Below are 17254 nucleotides of genomic sequence, written 5' to 3' on the forward strand. Positions count from 1 at the left end.
CCACCCCATTTGTGGGAATGGCTGGGAAAATCATGGATTTTGTTACATATTGACTATGTCAGCGTTTTCATGGGTGCTGTCACAAAGCTAGTCCCTTTTTTTTTTCTAAGAGCTGTTCCTTGGCTCAAGGAGACTCTTGATCTTTTTTAGTGGGGTAATAAACTGGGCCTGGCTTCGATCTGTCTGGTTTGGTACAGAAATGAAAAGGATTTTGAGAGCCCTTTTGTTTATATATAAACAGATGAGTCTTCAGTCGAAAGTGGTCATGTTTTAGAAGTGACCTGTATAATGAAATGGGAGTGGTCAGCTATCTGGCTAAGCAGTTTAGTTCAGTCTTGAACTGGTGAGGGAATCTCTCCCTCTCTCTCGTTCTGTCTTTCGTTCAACTTGTAAGCATGTGTTCTAACTATATAGGTTTTTAAAGGGAGTTCACTTATTGGGACTGTTGTGTATATTCAGAACAGCATACTTAAGTCTAGTTTGGATAGACTGAATTCTGCAGGGGTTCTTTATTCTGTTCTTTGTGTTTCATTGTGTAATTTTGTGAATAAAGATTTGACTGTTTTTTTAAATCTAGTAGTCAACTTGGATAACTTCGAGTAATTTTCACTGTACACTTATTGAAACAAATTGCAAAGTTATGGTGTAGGCTGCCTGCTTAAGAATGTTTTGAGTGGTCTGGCCTAGTCCATAACAGCGCAAAGCTCTTACTCATTGTGGATGTACAAATTGGTTGGATGTGCATAGAGGTCATTGGTTAAACACAGAAATCATAAGCATAGTTTTCAATGCACAGACTCCCGAAGTGTTGGTCACAGACAATAGGCCATTATGTACCAGCAGGAAATTCTAGTATTTCCTGAAGTCAAATGGCATTCAGCATGTTAGGACAACTCCATAGTATCCATCATTCAATGGTCTGGTGGAAAGAGCAGTCCAAACTTTAAAGGCAAGCTTAAAGGAACAGCCTACAGCTTCACTAGATACCAAACTGTCCCGTTTCCTCTTTGATTATTGTACCACCCTACATGGAACTACAAGGAGACCTCCAGCAGAGTTGCTAATGGGGAAAAGACTCCACACCAAGTTCAATCTGATCTTCCCAGACTTGCGAGACTGAGGGGGAGGTGAAACAGCTTCAGGAACGTCAGTGCTGGATACAAGACTGCTCTGAGCGAGAGAGAGAGAGTTTACTTTAGGGAATGACGTTTGACACTGAAACGTGGAAATGGTCCTGCATGAGTAAGAGACATAGTCAACACAGGTCAGGTCCTGTGATGTACAAAGTTCAGATCTGAATTGGAGGTGATGATGTTGGACTGGGGTGGACAAAGTTTAAAAATCACACAACACCAGGTTATCGTCCAACAGGTTTATTTGGAAGCACTAGCTTTCGCAACACCACTCCTTGGTTGTGAAGAATAAGATCATGATCACAGAATTTATAGCCAAAGGAGTCCAGTGTCATGGAGCTGTGATACATTAAACAATTTTAGATTAAATCTTTCATCTTTTAGCATGGAAGATGTTGGTTTCTGTTCTTAGATATATAAATCCTAGAACTTCTTTTAAATTACATTCTCAAGATAGCTCAGCGTTTCTAGCAACAGGTGTGAAGTCTGTCTGTGCCCCAATGTTGATTCAGACTGACAACCCTTTGCATAGTTTTACAGTTTTACATAGATTCATGCTGCTTTTGAGCAAAATAAAATGTAATTCTGCAAAAATAAATACACCCTATAACTTATGTGTGCGCTTGAAGCATCGTATTAACATCCTCAATTAGGGAACTCATATTCTATGAGGTCCACCTAGCTGACCTTGTTACAAACATTTCATCCCTCCCCTTCCAAATCTGGGGGCATAGGCCAGTTCTTTTTTCTTGTACCATCATATCAGGCAATGAGACCCTATGTGAGAACCTCTGGCTATGTCGAAGGCATCTTGAAACCCATTGTACAGGGGACCCTCGACTTCTGTAGCAATTCTTACTGTTGTAGGAAACATGGCAGTTATATTGGTAATCTTAATTGAGGGTTAAATATTGGTACGGATCCCAGGGATCGCTCCCCTTTGAAATGATACTGGAATACTTTCAGATTTTGTCTGTTCTTACCACCTTTCGATTTTTTTTTTGTTTGTTTTATATTATATGCCCATGGAATTTCTGTTACTTGAATGGTGATAGACAATTACGAGTTGTCAGTATTTGTTGCTGCTGAAATCTTTTTTTTAAAAGTCCATGTAACTCCCTATTAATGATACGATTAATGCCAGTACTGGCTACAAAATCTCCAAAATCTAAAGCATTGAATTTGTGCCTTTGGATTTATGAGGATCTGTAGCCATTTCTCTTGTGATTTAATGACTGCTGCTGTTCTAGCACAGATCAATTTATTTTGCTTGGATTGAGTTACTTCTATGGAATAATGTATAAACGCACAAGAAACCTGTCTCCATTCCGATGCTGTTAAGCTCTCACGTATATCTTTGGCAGTTGAATCAGACTGGAACATATACTGAGACTAATTTATTACAACATTGTATATTTGCCATGGAACAAATATGACAGCCAATTTTTGTGAGAGATAAGCCTATCCAAAAATAAATTATATTATACCTACATATGTCAATGTTTATAATGAGCACTGATCTATGATCCAGCAATGTAGCTTATTTCTTGGCAATTTTTTGGAAGCCTAGTTTAAATGCAAAATGCATAATATTTAAATGACATAGAATGAGTACATAGAATAATACAGCACAGACCAGGCCCTTCGGCCCACGATGTTGTGCCGAACATTTGTCCTAGCTTAAGCACCCATCCATGTACCTATCCAATTGCCGCTTAAAGGTCACCAATGATTCTGACTCTGCCACTCCCACAGGCAGCGCATTCCATGCCCCCACCACTCTTTGGGTAAAGAACCTACCCATGACATCCCCCTATACCTTTCACCCTTCACCTTAAATTTATGTCCCCTTGTAACACTCTGTTTACCCGGGGAAAAAGTTTCTGACTATCTATTCCTCTGATCATCTTATAAACCTCTATCAAGTCACCCCTCATCCTTCGCCATTCCAATGAGAAAAGGCCTAGCACTCTCAACCTATCCTCCGTACGACCTATTCTCCATTCCAGGCAACATCCTGGTAAATCTGCTCTGCACCGTCTCCAAAGCTTCCACATCTTTCCTAAAGTGAGGCGACCAGAACTGCACACAGTACTCCAAATGTGGCCTAACCAAGGTCCTGTACAGCTGCAACATCACTTCACGACTCTTGAATTCAATCCCTCTGCTAATGAACGCTAATACACCATAGGCCTTCTTACAAGCTCTATCCACCTGAGTGGCAACTTTCAAAGATCTATGAACATAAACCCCGAGATCCCTCTGCTCCTCCACCTTACTAAGAACCCTACCGTTAACCCTGTATTCCGCATTCTTATTTGTCCTTCCATAATGGACAACTTCACACTTGACAGGGTTGAACTCCACCTGCCACTCCTCAGCCCAGCTCTGCATCATATCTAAGTCCCTTTGCAGCCGACAACAGCCCTCTTCAATATCCACAACTCCACCAATCTTTGTATCATCTGCAAATTTACTGACCCACCCTTCGACTTCCTCTTCCAAGTCATTAATAAAAATTACAAACAGCAGAGGACCCAGAACTGATCCCTGCGGAACTCCACATGTAACTGGGCTCCAGGTTGAATATTTACCATCTACCACCACTCTCTGATTTCGACCGGTTAGCCAGTTTTCTATCCAAATGGCCAAATTTCCCTCTATCCCATGCCTCCTGACTTTCTGCATAAGCATACCATGGGGAACCTTATCAAATGCCTTACTAAAATCCATGTACACGACATCCACTGCTCTACCCTCATCCACATGCTTGGTCACCTCCTCAAAGAATTCAATAAGACTTGTAAGGCAAGACCTACCCCTCACAAATCCGTGCTGGCTGTCCCTAATCAAGCAGTGCCTTTCCAGATACTCATAAATCCTATCCCTCAGTACCCTTTCCATTACTTTGCCTACCACCGAAGTAAGACTAACTGACCTGTAATTCCCGGGGTTATCCCTTCTCCCTTTTTTTGAATGGGGCACAACATTTGCCACTCTCCATCCCCTGGTACCACCCCTGTTGACAGTGAAGACGAAAAGATCATTGCCAATGGCTCTGCAATTTCCTCTCTTGCTTCCCACATAATCCTAGGATATATCCCATCAGGCCCGGGGGACTTGTCTATTCTCAAGTTTTTCAAAATGCCCAACACATCTTCCTTCCTAACAACAAGTATCTCTTCTAGCTTACCAGTCTGTTTCACACTCTCCTCTTCAACAATACGGTCTCTCTCATTTGTAAATACTGAAGAAAAGTACTCATTCAAGACCTCTCCTATCTCTTCCAACTCAATACACAGTCTCCCACTACTGTCCTTGATCGGACCTACCCTCGTTCTCGTCATTCTCATGTTTCTCACATACGCATAAAATGCCTTTGGGTTATCCTTGATCCTATCCGCCAAAGATTTTTCATGCCCTCTGTTAGCTCTCCTAATCCCTTTCTTCAGGTCCCTTCTGACTATCCTGTATCCCTCCAACGCTCTGCCTGAACCTTGTTTCCTCAACCTTATGTAAGCCTCCTTCTTCCTCTTTACAAGACATTCAACCTCCCTCGTCAACCAAGGTTCCCTCACACGACCATCTCTTTCCTGCCTGACAGGTACATACATATCAAGGACACGTCGTATCTGTTCCTTGAAAAAGTTCCACATTTCCACGACATCCTTCCTGACAGCCTATGCTCCCAATTTATGCTCCTCAGATCCTGTCTTACAGCATCGTATTTACCCTTCCCCCAATTGTAAAACCTACCCTGTTGCATGCACCTATCTCTCTCCATAACCAAGGTGAAAGTCACAGAATTGTGGTCACCATCACCAAAATGTTCACCCACTAACAAGCCCATCACTTGTCCCGGTTCGTTACCAAGTACCAGATCCAATATGGCCTCCCCTCTGGTCGGACAATCTATATACTGAGTTAGAAAAGCTTCCTGGACACACTGCACAAACACCGCCCCATCCAATCTACTTGATCTAAAGAGCTTCCAATCAATATTTGGAAAGTTGAAATCGCCCATAACTACTACCCTGTGGCTTCTGCACCTTTCCAAAATCTGTTTCCCAATCTGTTTCTCCACATCTCTGCTGCTATTGCGGGGCCTATAGTAAACACCCAACAAGGTGACTGCTCCTTTCCTATTTCTGACTTCAGCCCATACTACCTCCAAAGGCAGATCCCCCTCGAACTGCCTTTCTGCAGCCGTTATACCATTTCTAATTAGCAACGCCACCCCCCCTCCTTTTTTACCAGCCTCCCTAATCTTACTGGAACATCTGTAACCAGGAACCTCCAACAACCATTCCTGTCCCTCTTCTATCCACGTTTCTGTGATGGCCACAACATTGTAGTCTCAGGTACCGATCCACGCTTTACGTTCACCCGCCTTATTTCTGATACTCCTTAGAGTAAAATATAAATTTACTTGACTGCACAAAATGCATTATTTTAAGAACTGTTGTTTCTGTTGAGTACATAAGTAAATACAAGAATTGAAATTCTAGCTGAGGTTTCAAAACTTTCCTTAAACACATTACATTAAAAGCATTTGACTTTATTAAGTCATGTTCAGATATATATGTTTAGAATATATTTAAAATGTACTTCCTGCAAAAATAAATTATATATCTGTAGCTTGGGAACAAACACTGTATATTTTGTTGGTAGTTTCTTGAGTTCATTTTATTTGTAAGTAATGCTTTTCAATTTAAAATTCATAATTTTTAATAACATTCTTCACAGCTTTCATAAATTATTTCATAATTGTCTCTGCATAAATTGAAATTTTAAGTTTATTTCAGCTAATCTACTTTGGCTGATCCTGAAATGTCATCTTGGCACACCTCACCACCAGCACAAAATTGATGTTTCTTTCCCACCTTTCTTTCACAAACTCAGAAAGAAACAAAAACAGTTTATTAAAATAACACTACTAACATCTTCAGGATGCTCCAAAGTACTGAATGATAAATTACTTCCACAGAGTAAAAAGAAGTCCTGCTCATCTTTATCTTAAATGAGTGAGATTATGCTATCTGCTCTTAGAGTGTCCCATAAGGGGAAACAACTTCTCCACATTTACCCCATGAAGGCTAGTAAGAATGTTGTACATTTCAGTAAGGTCTCCACTCATACACCCAAACTTCAATGTGTACAGGCCCAATCTACTCATTCTCTCAAAATCTCTCCATTGCCACAATCAATTTAGTGAACCTTCTCTAGACTGTATTCCCTTCCAGTTTTTTCTCATTTGGAGAGTACTTTGTTCTATTTCTCATTTTCATTTTTTTTTAACTGAACTACAGGGGTTTCAAAGAGCATTATGGTATGTTACTGGACTAAAAATTCAGAAGCTTGAATTCACAACTGGAGGTCATGAGTTCAAATCCCACCATACCATTTCAAAAACTGAAATTGATTTTTAAAAATATTTAAAAGATAAGAAAAAGCATCTACCAGTTGCCAGGTTGTCATAAAAATCCAGCTTCTTCAAAAAGTAATCCAGGGAAACAAGTGTGCTCTCCTTATCTGGCTCAATCTCTATCGGCTTTACCAGTACTTAACCAGGACTTGTGCAATGCTAATGATGTAGATAACCTACTGGAGCTGAAGAAGAATACGAGTAAAATAAATTCATATTTTCAAAGTTACAGACCCTAACAAGACAGCATCCTAGGCCTGTGTTTAAATATATAACAAAAATTTGTGAAAAACCATAACCTTCATTAAAGAAAACATGAGGATATTGCCAGGGTTGGAGGGTTTGATCTATAGGGAGAGGCTGAATAACTGGAACTATTTTCTTTGGAGTGTTCGAGGTGAAGGGCTGCCCTTATAGAAGTTCATAAAATCATGAGGGGCATGGATAGGGTAAATAACCACGATCCTTTTTTGCAAGGAAGGGGAGTCATAGCTGGAGGGCATAGCTTTAAGATGAGGGGAAAGATTTAAAAGGATTCTCGGGAGCAATTTCTGCTTGCAGAGGGTGATGCAATGAGCTGTCAGAGGAAATGGTGGAGACTGGTACAGTTGCAAATTTAAAAGGTATCTGGATAGGTACATGAATAGGAAGGGTTTAGAGGGATATGGGCTAAATGCTGGCAAATGGAAGTAGATAAATTTAGGATATCTGGTTGGCATGGACAAGTTGGACTGAAGGGTATGTTTCAGTGCTTTCCAGCTCTATGACTGTAAAATCATTGCATCAAATGTATGAATTTAGTTGATTGTTGGAAAAAGGTCACATAAAATGGAATAGCATTTTTCAGTGATTTATATTTCTATGAATTCCATTACTGTGTCTTCATAGTCATGCTGCATTCGTCATGTCCAATATAGAGTCATAGAGCTGTATAGCATAGACCCTTCAGTCAAAATCATCCATGCTGACAAGGTATCCTAAATTAATTACTGTCCAGTTTTGGACCCTCCCACCCCATGGAAAAGACTTTGGCTATTCACCCTATCCAAAGTCCCTCATGATTTCACCAGGGAAAACAGCCCCAGCCTATTCAGCCTCTCCCTATAGCTCAAACCCTCCAACCCTGGCAACATCCTTTTAAATCTTTTCTGAACCCTTTGAAGTTTTATATAGCAGACCGGCCAGAATTGCATGCAGCATTCCAAAAGTGACCTAACTAGTGTTCTATGCGGCCAAAATGTGACCTCCCAACTCCTATACTCAATGCACTGACCAATAAAGGCAAGTCTTGTCGACTTGGGAATTCACTTTCAAGGAGATACAAACCTGCAATCCAAGGATACTTTGTTCAGCAACACACCCCAGGGCCTTACAATGAAGTGTGGATGTCCTGCCCTAATTTGCCTTTCCAAATTGCAACACCTCACATTTATTTAAATTAAATTCCATCTGCCACTCCTCAGCCCATTGGCCCTTCTAATCAAGGTCCCATTGTACTCTGAGGTAACCTTCTTCACTGTTCACTGCACCTCCAATTTTAGTGTCGTCTGCAAACATACTAACCATACCTCCTATGTTCACATCAAAATAATTTATGTAAGTGATGAAAAGCAGTGGACCCAGCATCGATCCTTGTGGCACAAGCTTCCAGTCTGAAAGGCAGCCATTCATCACTACCTTCTGTCTTCTACCTTTGAGCCAGTTCTGTTTCCAAATGGCTAGTTCTCCCTGCATTCCGTGTAATCTAACCTTGCTGACCAGTCTACCAAGCAGAACCTTGTCGAACGCCTTAGTGAAATCGATATAAATCATGCCCACTGCTCTGCCCTCATCAATCCTCTTTGTTAACTGTTCAAAAAAAATCAAATTAGTAAGACACAATTTCAGATGCACAAAGCCATCTCGACTATCCCTAATAGTCCTTGCCTTTCCAAATACATGTAAATCCTGTCCTTCAAGATCCCTTGCAACAACTTGCCCATCACTGATGTCAGGCTCATCTTACCTCCTTTCTTAAATAGTGACATCACATAGCCAACCTCCAGTCTTCCGTCGCTTCACCTGTGGCTATCACTGATACAATTATTCAAAGTTTGTGCGAAGATTTGTAGCTCGGGTGCTCGTTGTTGTGGTTCTGTTCGCCGAGCTGGAAGTTTTTGTTGCAAACGTTTCGTCCCCTGGCTAGGCGACATCATCAGTGCTTGGGAGCCTCCTGCGAAGCGCTTCTTTGATGTTTCCTCCGAAGTTTATAGTGGTCTGTCCCTGCCGCTTCCGGTTGTCAGTTTCAGCTTTCCGCTGTAGTGGTTGGTATATTGGGTCCAGACATCCCACTCAGACCCATAGTATCACTACCAGGGACACCATCATACAAACTGGCCAAAGAACTACAACAGAAACTGAAACACCTGGTCAGCGGATCCAAACACTCTATACAATCAACACAGGAATTCTTGGACATCATCAGAAATATACACATAGACAAAGAAGAAACCATAATATCATTCGACGTGACGGCACTGTTCACTTCGATTGACAAAACCCTAGCCAGAGAAACAATAGCCAACCTACTGGACATACAGAACAGAAAACAGAACGCTGAACCTATTAACAAAGACGGCATACTTAAACTACTGGACTTGTGCCTCACAACACACTTCACATTCAACAACCAGATATACGAACAAATCAACGGAACACCCATGGGATCACCAATCTCGGGACTCATAGCAGAGGCAGTTATGCAAAGGTTAGAACAAACAGTCCTACCACAAATTCAACCCAAACTCTGGGTCAGATATGTCGATGACACGTTTGTAATCATTAAAAACACGGAAATAGAAAAAACACACCGGATCATCAACGCCACACTCACAGGAATCCGATTCACGAGAGACGAAGAAAAGGATAGCCAACTCCCATTCCTAGATGTGATGGTACAGAGAACACCGAACGGAGAATTCACTACAAGGGTATACAGGAAAGCCACACACACAGACCAAGTCCTAGACTATGAAAGTAACCACCCCAACACACACAAACGAAGCTGCATCAGGACACTATTCAAAAGGGCCACAACACACTGCAGTACACCAGAACTGCAAAAAGAAGAGGAACACCTATACAAGGTATTCGCCAAAAACGGATACCCGCGCAACTTCATCAACAGATGCCTAAGAGAAAGACCACGGAACGAGGACATACCACAACCAAAAGGACTAGCCACACTACCATACATCAGGAGCATCTCGGAACTGACAGCCAGACTACTGCGACCCCTAGGACTCATAACGGCACACAAACCAACAGCCACGCTCAGGCAACAACTCACCAGAACGAAGGACCCGATACCCAACATGAGCAAAACTAATGTAGTGTACAAAATACCATGCAGGGACTGAACAAAACACTATATAGGACAAACAGGAAGACAGCTAACAATCCGCATACATGAACATCAACTAGCCACGAAACGAAACGACCAGCTATCCTTAGTAGCCACACATGCAGACAACCAGCAACATGAATTCGACTGGGACAACACTACTATCATAGGGCAAGCCAGACAGAGAACAGCCAGGGAATTCCTAGAGGCATGGCATTCATCCACAAACTCCATCAACAAACACATCGACCTGGACCCAATATACCAACCACTACAGCGGACCGCTGAAACTGACAACCGGAAGCAGCAGGGACAGACCACTATAAACACCAGAGGAAACATCAAAGAAGCACTTTGCAGGAGGCTCCCAAGCACTGATGATGTCGCCTAGCCAGGGGATGAAACGTTTGCAATAAAAACTTCCAGCTCGGCGAACAGAACCACAACACTAATACAATTATCTCAGCAAGGGTCATGGCAATCACTTCCCTAGCTTCCCACGGAGTTCTAGAATGCATCTGATCAGGTCCTAGGGATTTATCCACCTTTGAGTTTTAAGACTGTCAGCACCACCACCTCTTTTCAAAATGTCACTATTTCCCCAAATTCTTAATCTTCCATATCTTTCTCCTGAAACACTGATGCTAAATACTCACTTAGTATCTTCCCCCATCTCCTGCTGTTCCACAAAGGCAGCCTTGCAGACTACTCTCTCTCGTTACTCTTTTGTCCTTAATATGGACCTAAAGATAGAGTAATTTTTCCAGTGATTCATGTTAAAAGTAGCCTGAAATAGTAAAGACCACTCAGTAGTGCAGCTCACTTGGACCCAATTGTAAAACACTCCTTATTTGGGAATCACAAGACAATTTTCCCCAAGACACCGAGTTGCCAATCTTACAGTCATGTCACTATAGGAAAGCACCAAGGTGCAACTAAAGAAAAACAGCAAGAGGAGGATTTAATAATATGTAAGGGAAAATAGCATATTTCAAAAGTGTGACTTCTGCTGAGCTGAAACCCATTGAGACAGCTTAAGATCTGTACACAAAGCCAGTGTGCGTTCAAGTCTTGTAAGTACAGCTGTGCTGCTGTGTAAATATTCGCTTGGTGATTGCTGCTAATCCCCAATGATCTCAATAGGTTTTCAGTAAACAGAATCAGAAAGTTAATATCTTTTCCTGAAAGTACAAAATGCAAAATTAAATGACTCTAGGATAGTCAGTAAAGAGCTAAGCTTACCTTTTGTATCCCATTAATTTAGTTGAATATGCAGTCAGCATACTAGGTACAATGATGTGGTGATCCTTCAGTTACAAACATCAAGCAGAAGGAAAGATAATCTTGTTAATATCCATAATACAAAAAAAGGTTACTGTAGACTTAGTAGTAGTATATGAGCAAATCATTGAACTATTGAATGAGGATAAACAGAATTCCTCTTTTAAATCAATTATCTTCTACTATGGAATCACTCTGTGACCTGGATCAAACTCACATTAGCATTGTAACGAAAAAGAAATTAGACCTATTAACTATTAGTTTGTCTCCTTTGCCCTTTACGTTAAATCTTTTTGTTTATATTTACCCTTTTTCCAGGCTTACTGTGGTTTTGTGCGACCAGGCATAGATCCCAAGAATCTTTCAGCTGTGGCTACAGGGAACTGGGGGTGTGGAGCTTTTGGTGGTGATGCCAGGTTAAAATGTAAGTAAACATGTGTTACCCAACTTTAACGAGTGTTACCCAGTTTTAGCTGAATATATCCATGTGACAGTGCCATGAAGTGAAGCTTGTTTGGTCATTCATGGGAACCTGCCGACAAAAAAATACTGATTGTACTTCAAAAATATCTCTTCGGTTATGGTGTAATTGGGGCAGCATGAAGATCTCACACAATAATCTATTGATGCAAGTTCTTTGTGAGAGATGATATTGTAGGCATTCTTTCTCTCATGCAAGAAGTTAACATTTAAAATAACAGAGCTATTTGTCTCAATAACGTTTGAAACATAATTGCTGTCCTTAAAAAAAAAAGCTCATCTATTTTCTTTCATATAATCAAGTGATTTTTCATGAGTTAATAAATTATGAAGGAGGCTTCACTAAATAATTTCTGAATTCCATTTATTAATCTTATTGGTGAGTTCATCACTGTTTAAATATTCAAACTTTGGATCTGAGCTTAAAGTTCAACTTCGTCCAAATGTTTTAGCATAACAGGCAGTCTGTTCCTGTAGCAATTCAGAAATTGTTTGGAGAGGTTTTTCATGTTCTCTCTAAATGAATATGAATTAGTATACACATTCTCAATGTTTTGCACAGATGTATCTGTATATGGCTCTCCAGGTACATCAGTTAACATGTAGAAAATCAGAAAATATCACATCCGACACCAGAACTATAGGCAACTTATGAGCCATATTGCCTGAAAATCGTGATATTGATCAATACCAGTTTAAAACTTCATGCAGAGGAAAGCTAACTTTCGATTAATTGACTCTTATTAAATAACTACAGTAATTTCGCTTTGCTAAATGATGCGTTTTTGGATCAAAAGGTCAAGCAAAAGTCAACCCAAAATCAACAAACGCCTGCAATTAAAAAGTAGTTAACGTGGAAAATAGTATTCATTATATGTGGGGTTTGACTGTAGTCGTGTCATTTTAGAGTTCATCACTGGTCCCAAAGGGCTCATTACTACCCCAGGCTTTGCTTAATGATGACTGTTTCTTGGAGAATATTTTCCTCATTTATGATCCAAATACTAATATTTCTGGATCGAAGGAGCTCTGATATATTAGCTGCTAGGCTATTGTCTTTTTGAAAATTATTTTTGTTAAATATACAAAAATATTAGTCTGAGCACTACAAAGTAATACTAAAAGCCAGGTTGAAGATGGTTTCAAAGTGCAAAAGGAAAGTATTGCAAATCCACAAAATATTGTTTGGCATTTGAAAGAAATTTGGTTATGTTTAAGCACAGTACTTCAGAGGATGTGTTTCTGATAGACTAACAAACTGACGTGAATATATTTCAGCCTTATTGCAGATGATGGCAGCAGCAGAAGCAGGACGAGATGTGGTTTATTTCACCTTCGGAGACCGAGAATTAATGATCGAGATATATGAGATGCACAAATTCCTAATCGAGAAAGAGCAAACTATTGGTAAGGCAAGCTTTCTACAGAATTGTTAGCATTTAGAATCAGAAATAAATTGAATGATAGCAAAAACAAATAGAATGCTGGAGAAACTGAGCAGGTCAGCACCATCTGTGGAGAGAGAAAAACAGAGTTAACATTGTGTCCAAATTGACATTTCTTCAGAAATTAAATGACCTTAAGTTTTCTTTCCTTTAAAGGAAAAAATCCATTGCATCCAAAGCATTTAAATTCTGTATAAAGTTAAAAATGCAAAATTTCTGTTAAATGCCATGACCAAAAGAGCAGAAATTAGGTCATTCAGCCCATTGAGTCTGCTCCACCATTCAATCATGGCTGATAAGTTTCTCAACCCCAATTTCCTCCTTTCTCCTCATAACCGTTGATCCCTTTGATAATCAAGAACCTATCTATCTCGGTCTTAAATATACTCAATGGCCTGGCTTCACAGCATTCTGTGGCAATTCCATAGATTCACCACTCTCTGGTGAAGATATTTCTCCTTATCTCCGTTCTAACAGAGCTTTCCTTTACTCTAAGGCTATGCCCTCGGGTCCTAGTCTCTCCTCCCAATGGAAACATCTTCCCAACATCCAGTGTGTCCAGACCATTCAGTATTCTGTACGTTTCAATTACATACCTCCTCGTCCTTTTAAACTCCCATCAAGTAAACCCAGAGTCCTCAAACATTCCTCATAAGTTAAGCTTTTCATTCTTGGGACCATTCTCATGAACCTCGTCTGAACACAGTCCAAGGCCAGTACATTCTTCCTGAATTACGGAGCTTCAAAACTGCACACAATATTCCAAATGTGGTCTGACCAGTGCCTTCTAGAGCCTCAGACGTACTTCCCTGATTTTATATTCAAACCCTCTCAAAGTAAATGCCATTGTTGCATTTGTCTTCCTACTTACTGAGTCAACCTGCAAGTTTATCTTGAGAGAATCCTGGACTAAAACTACCAAGTTCATGACCTCATACTTCCCACGTTGTACTCTCATCTGCTACTTCCTTGCCCACTCTCCCAACCTGTTAAATTTCTTCTGCAGCCTCCCCACCTCCTTAATACCACTTATCCCTCTACCTACCTTTGTGTCATCTGCAAACTCAGCCAGAATGCCCTCAATTCCTTCATCTAGATCATTAGTGTCTGGGTGGGTTACTCTTCAGAGGGTCGGTGTGGACTTGTTGGGCTGAAGGGCCTGTTTCCACACTGTAGGGAATCTGATCTAAAGAAACTCTTATAGTCTTTCCTTTTATATTACTGGCTAGCTTACTTTCAAATTTAATCTTCTCCCTTTGTTTTTGTTGCCTTCTGTTGATCTTGTAAGCTTCCCAATCCTCTGGTTTCCAATTGCCCTTTGCCACGTTATATGCTTTCTCTTTACATTTGTGCTATCCCTGACTTCCCGAGTCAGCCATGGTTGCCTCATCCTTCCATACTATGCTTCTTTTTCCTCGGGATGAATCTCTGATGTGTCTCTGAATTACTCCCAGAAACTCCTGCCATTGCAGTCCCACTGTCTTTCCTGCTAGGTTCATCTCCCAGTCAATTCTACCCAGTTCCTCCCTCATGCCTCTGTAGTTATCTTTATTCAACTGTAATACCGTTACCTCTGATTGTGCCTTCTCCGTCTCAAGTTGAAGAGTAAATTCAATCATATTATGATCACTGCCTCCTAAGGGTTCCTTCACCTTAAGCTCCCTTGTCAAGTCTGCCTCATTGCACAACAATAAATCCAGTATTGCCTGTTCCCTAGTGCTCTCCATCATAAGCTCCTCCAAAAAGCCATCTCATAGACATTCCACAAATTCCTTTTCTTGCAATCCATTACCAACCTGATTTTCCCAGTCCACCTGCATATAGAAATCACCCATGACACATCCCAATCAATTCATTGTGGCTCTTTATTTGGACTGTTGCATATTGAATATAATTTTTGAGCACTTCAGAATTCAGAATAAATTCTGATAATGTGCACGTTTGCTCCCCAAATCTTAAAATGAAGTATTGACCTGTACATTTTTTTTTCTTTTCAGGCAATATCTACAAGCTTTTGGAGCGATATTACAGCGAAGAGTGCCGATCCTGTCCTCTTTCGAAACCACGCAATAAACTCTACAACTTCATTTATGATTCTGTAGCCTTATACACAGATTCAACAGATGAGGATGATGAATGATGACTTTTCAAGGTCCCTTTAAAGACTTTCCTTTGAAGTAATGAGGAGACTGAGCTTTTTAGCTCAATATCAGAATTCAGCTTGCAAGAGATCCTGAGCTGATAGGTCCATTCTTCAGTAAAAGTCATCCCAAAGCATTATCCATTATTCAGACAGAATCACTTCTGAAATATTTTTGGTAGGAGTGTTTGCTTGTGCTATAAATCAAGCCTAAATTGGTTCAAATTGAAATTTCAGGTATAAAAACCATTTTGGGCAAAGGACTGACAGAGGAAATATATATTCACTCTATATATAATACATATCCTCCATACTTTATGCAATCATAATAGGGCAATTACCAATATAAATCTGTCTTTCTTCATGTAATTATTGCATTTATTTCGAAGAATTAAACCAATGTTATTTTCTGATTTTTGAGTAATCTCTGTTTAACAGAATCCAATCAACGTTGAAACCCCAGCATGCTCTGAGCATGGTTTATTAATGTGTTATCAATGAAAATTAAAGACTTTTAATTTAGAGGAGCAAAAAAAACCTTTAGCTTATGATGGAAGGGAAAACAATTATGTTTTTTTTTAATTTTGTTTTTAAAATTACTTAAGGACTTGAAATTATTTTATTTGTTGTTGTTGATACCAACAAAAAGTAAGGACCTTAGGCTGTTGGCTGAATAGTTCCTATTATTAACATATATGAGGGGAATTCTTTGCTAACATGTAAAGAAGTTTTTTTTTTTGACTGTCTTAATAAAGGATTGGTGTTGAGTACAAAGCTTAATGAAGTTCTTTTTGATGGTTGTCCTTTGATTTGAATCTTCTGATTGATCATAAAGCCAAAAGTAAATAGAATGAAAACTGCTGATTACCCACAGACTAGAAATGAGACGTGTTACATTGCCCTTAAAATATGAATGGAAAAGGCTCGTAATCATTCCCTATCTGGTGCATTGTGAATTCAGTGGAGTTCAGGTAGCAAATACTAGAAAGTTCTATCAACCACATTAAAAAAATCCTTTGGGGACTGTCTGATTAACGGATTCAAAAATCTGGGAAACATGATTGACTAGCTAGAACATTTATCAATGTGTCATAAGAGAATGTATTTCAAAAATTCGCAGCACCATAAGACATAAATGATCTTACAATTATACAGTGAAAGAAAACAGTATTTTCGGGTAAATACAGACCAGCTGAAATATTTCTGATGTGATACAGAAACCTTAAAATGTTCTGAAGCAATAGAGTTTAAAATTATGCCATTTTATTTCCAGGGTTTTAGATTTTCTCTACAGAAAATAATATTTATGATTACAATTTGGCATTCACATAATTCAGTTTCAGGCTTTCACCAAATTTTTTTTTATATTCAGCTTAATGTACAACCATTTTGGTTATTTCCCACTCAATCTATACAGTACAATGAAACATAGCTTGTTGTAAGTGTGTTGGGATAATGATTTCAGCTACTGCATTGCTCTCCAATAATATTGCATTTTCAATGGTTAAATGAAAAGTTACCTGTCAGTTTCAGTTGGTTAAGGTAAAATGTAATTTTAGCATAATAAATTTTCACAACTTTTCGTCAATACTATTCTCAGTTACAGAGCACCTTAATCAGACTGATTGTGGTGCTCAGTACCTATAGTATGTCATCGATGCATTCTACATATTCTCTATAATAAAACTTACCTTCAATGTCAAGAATTTCTTCAAGGCTGAAACTATTTCCATCAATAAAGTTTCTAATATTATAACAACGGCAAACATTCCTACCTGTTCTCAGCTAATGTTAAACCGCTTAATAGGCATAAGGACTTTTGTTAAAAATATTTCCAATTACAATTTAATTGACAAAAAGGCAATTTGCCAAGCACATACTGGGACAGCATCACTCCATGCTGGATGCAGTAATGGGGAATAAAGAAATGGCAAAGAAATAGCTACTTTGCATCTGTTTTCACAGTAG

The 17254-nt window shown here is 39.6% G+C and overlaps 1 protein-coding gene across 2 annotated transcripts in view; it reads left to right on the forward strand.

Annotated features, from left to right (window-relative positions):
• Nucleotides 1-16066, forward strand: part of parga (poly (ADP-ribose) glycohydrolase a) — a 204259-nt gene extending 188193 nt beyond the window's left edge. For both annotated transcript variants that reach the window (XM_043679037.2, XM_087982399.1), the window contains exons 16-18: nt 11540-11645; nt 12980-13108; nt 15144-16066. In XM_043679037.2, the coding sequence (XP_043534972.2) occupies nt 11540-11645; nt 12980-13108; nt 15144-15286 (378 nt within the window). In that variant the 3' untranslated portion in view covers nt 15287-16066. The remainder of the gene's footprint in view (nt 1-11539; nt 11646-12979; nt 13109-15143) is intronic.
• Nucleotides 16067-17254: the final 1188 nt, after the last annotated feature.

This window comes from Chiloscyllium plagiosum, unplaced genomic scaffold, assembly GCF_037043375.1.
Source record: "Chiloscyllium plagiosum isolate Xiang-an unplaced genomic scaffold, Cpla_swu_hap1 HiC_scaffold_43, whole genome shotgun sequence".
Taxonomy (NCBI): Eukaryota; Metazoa; Chordata; class Chondrichthyes; order Orectolobiformes; family Hemiscylliidae; genus Chiloscyllium; species Chiloscyllium plagiosum.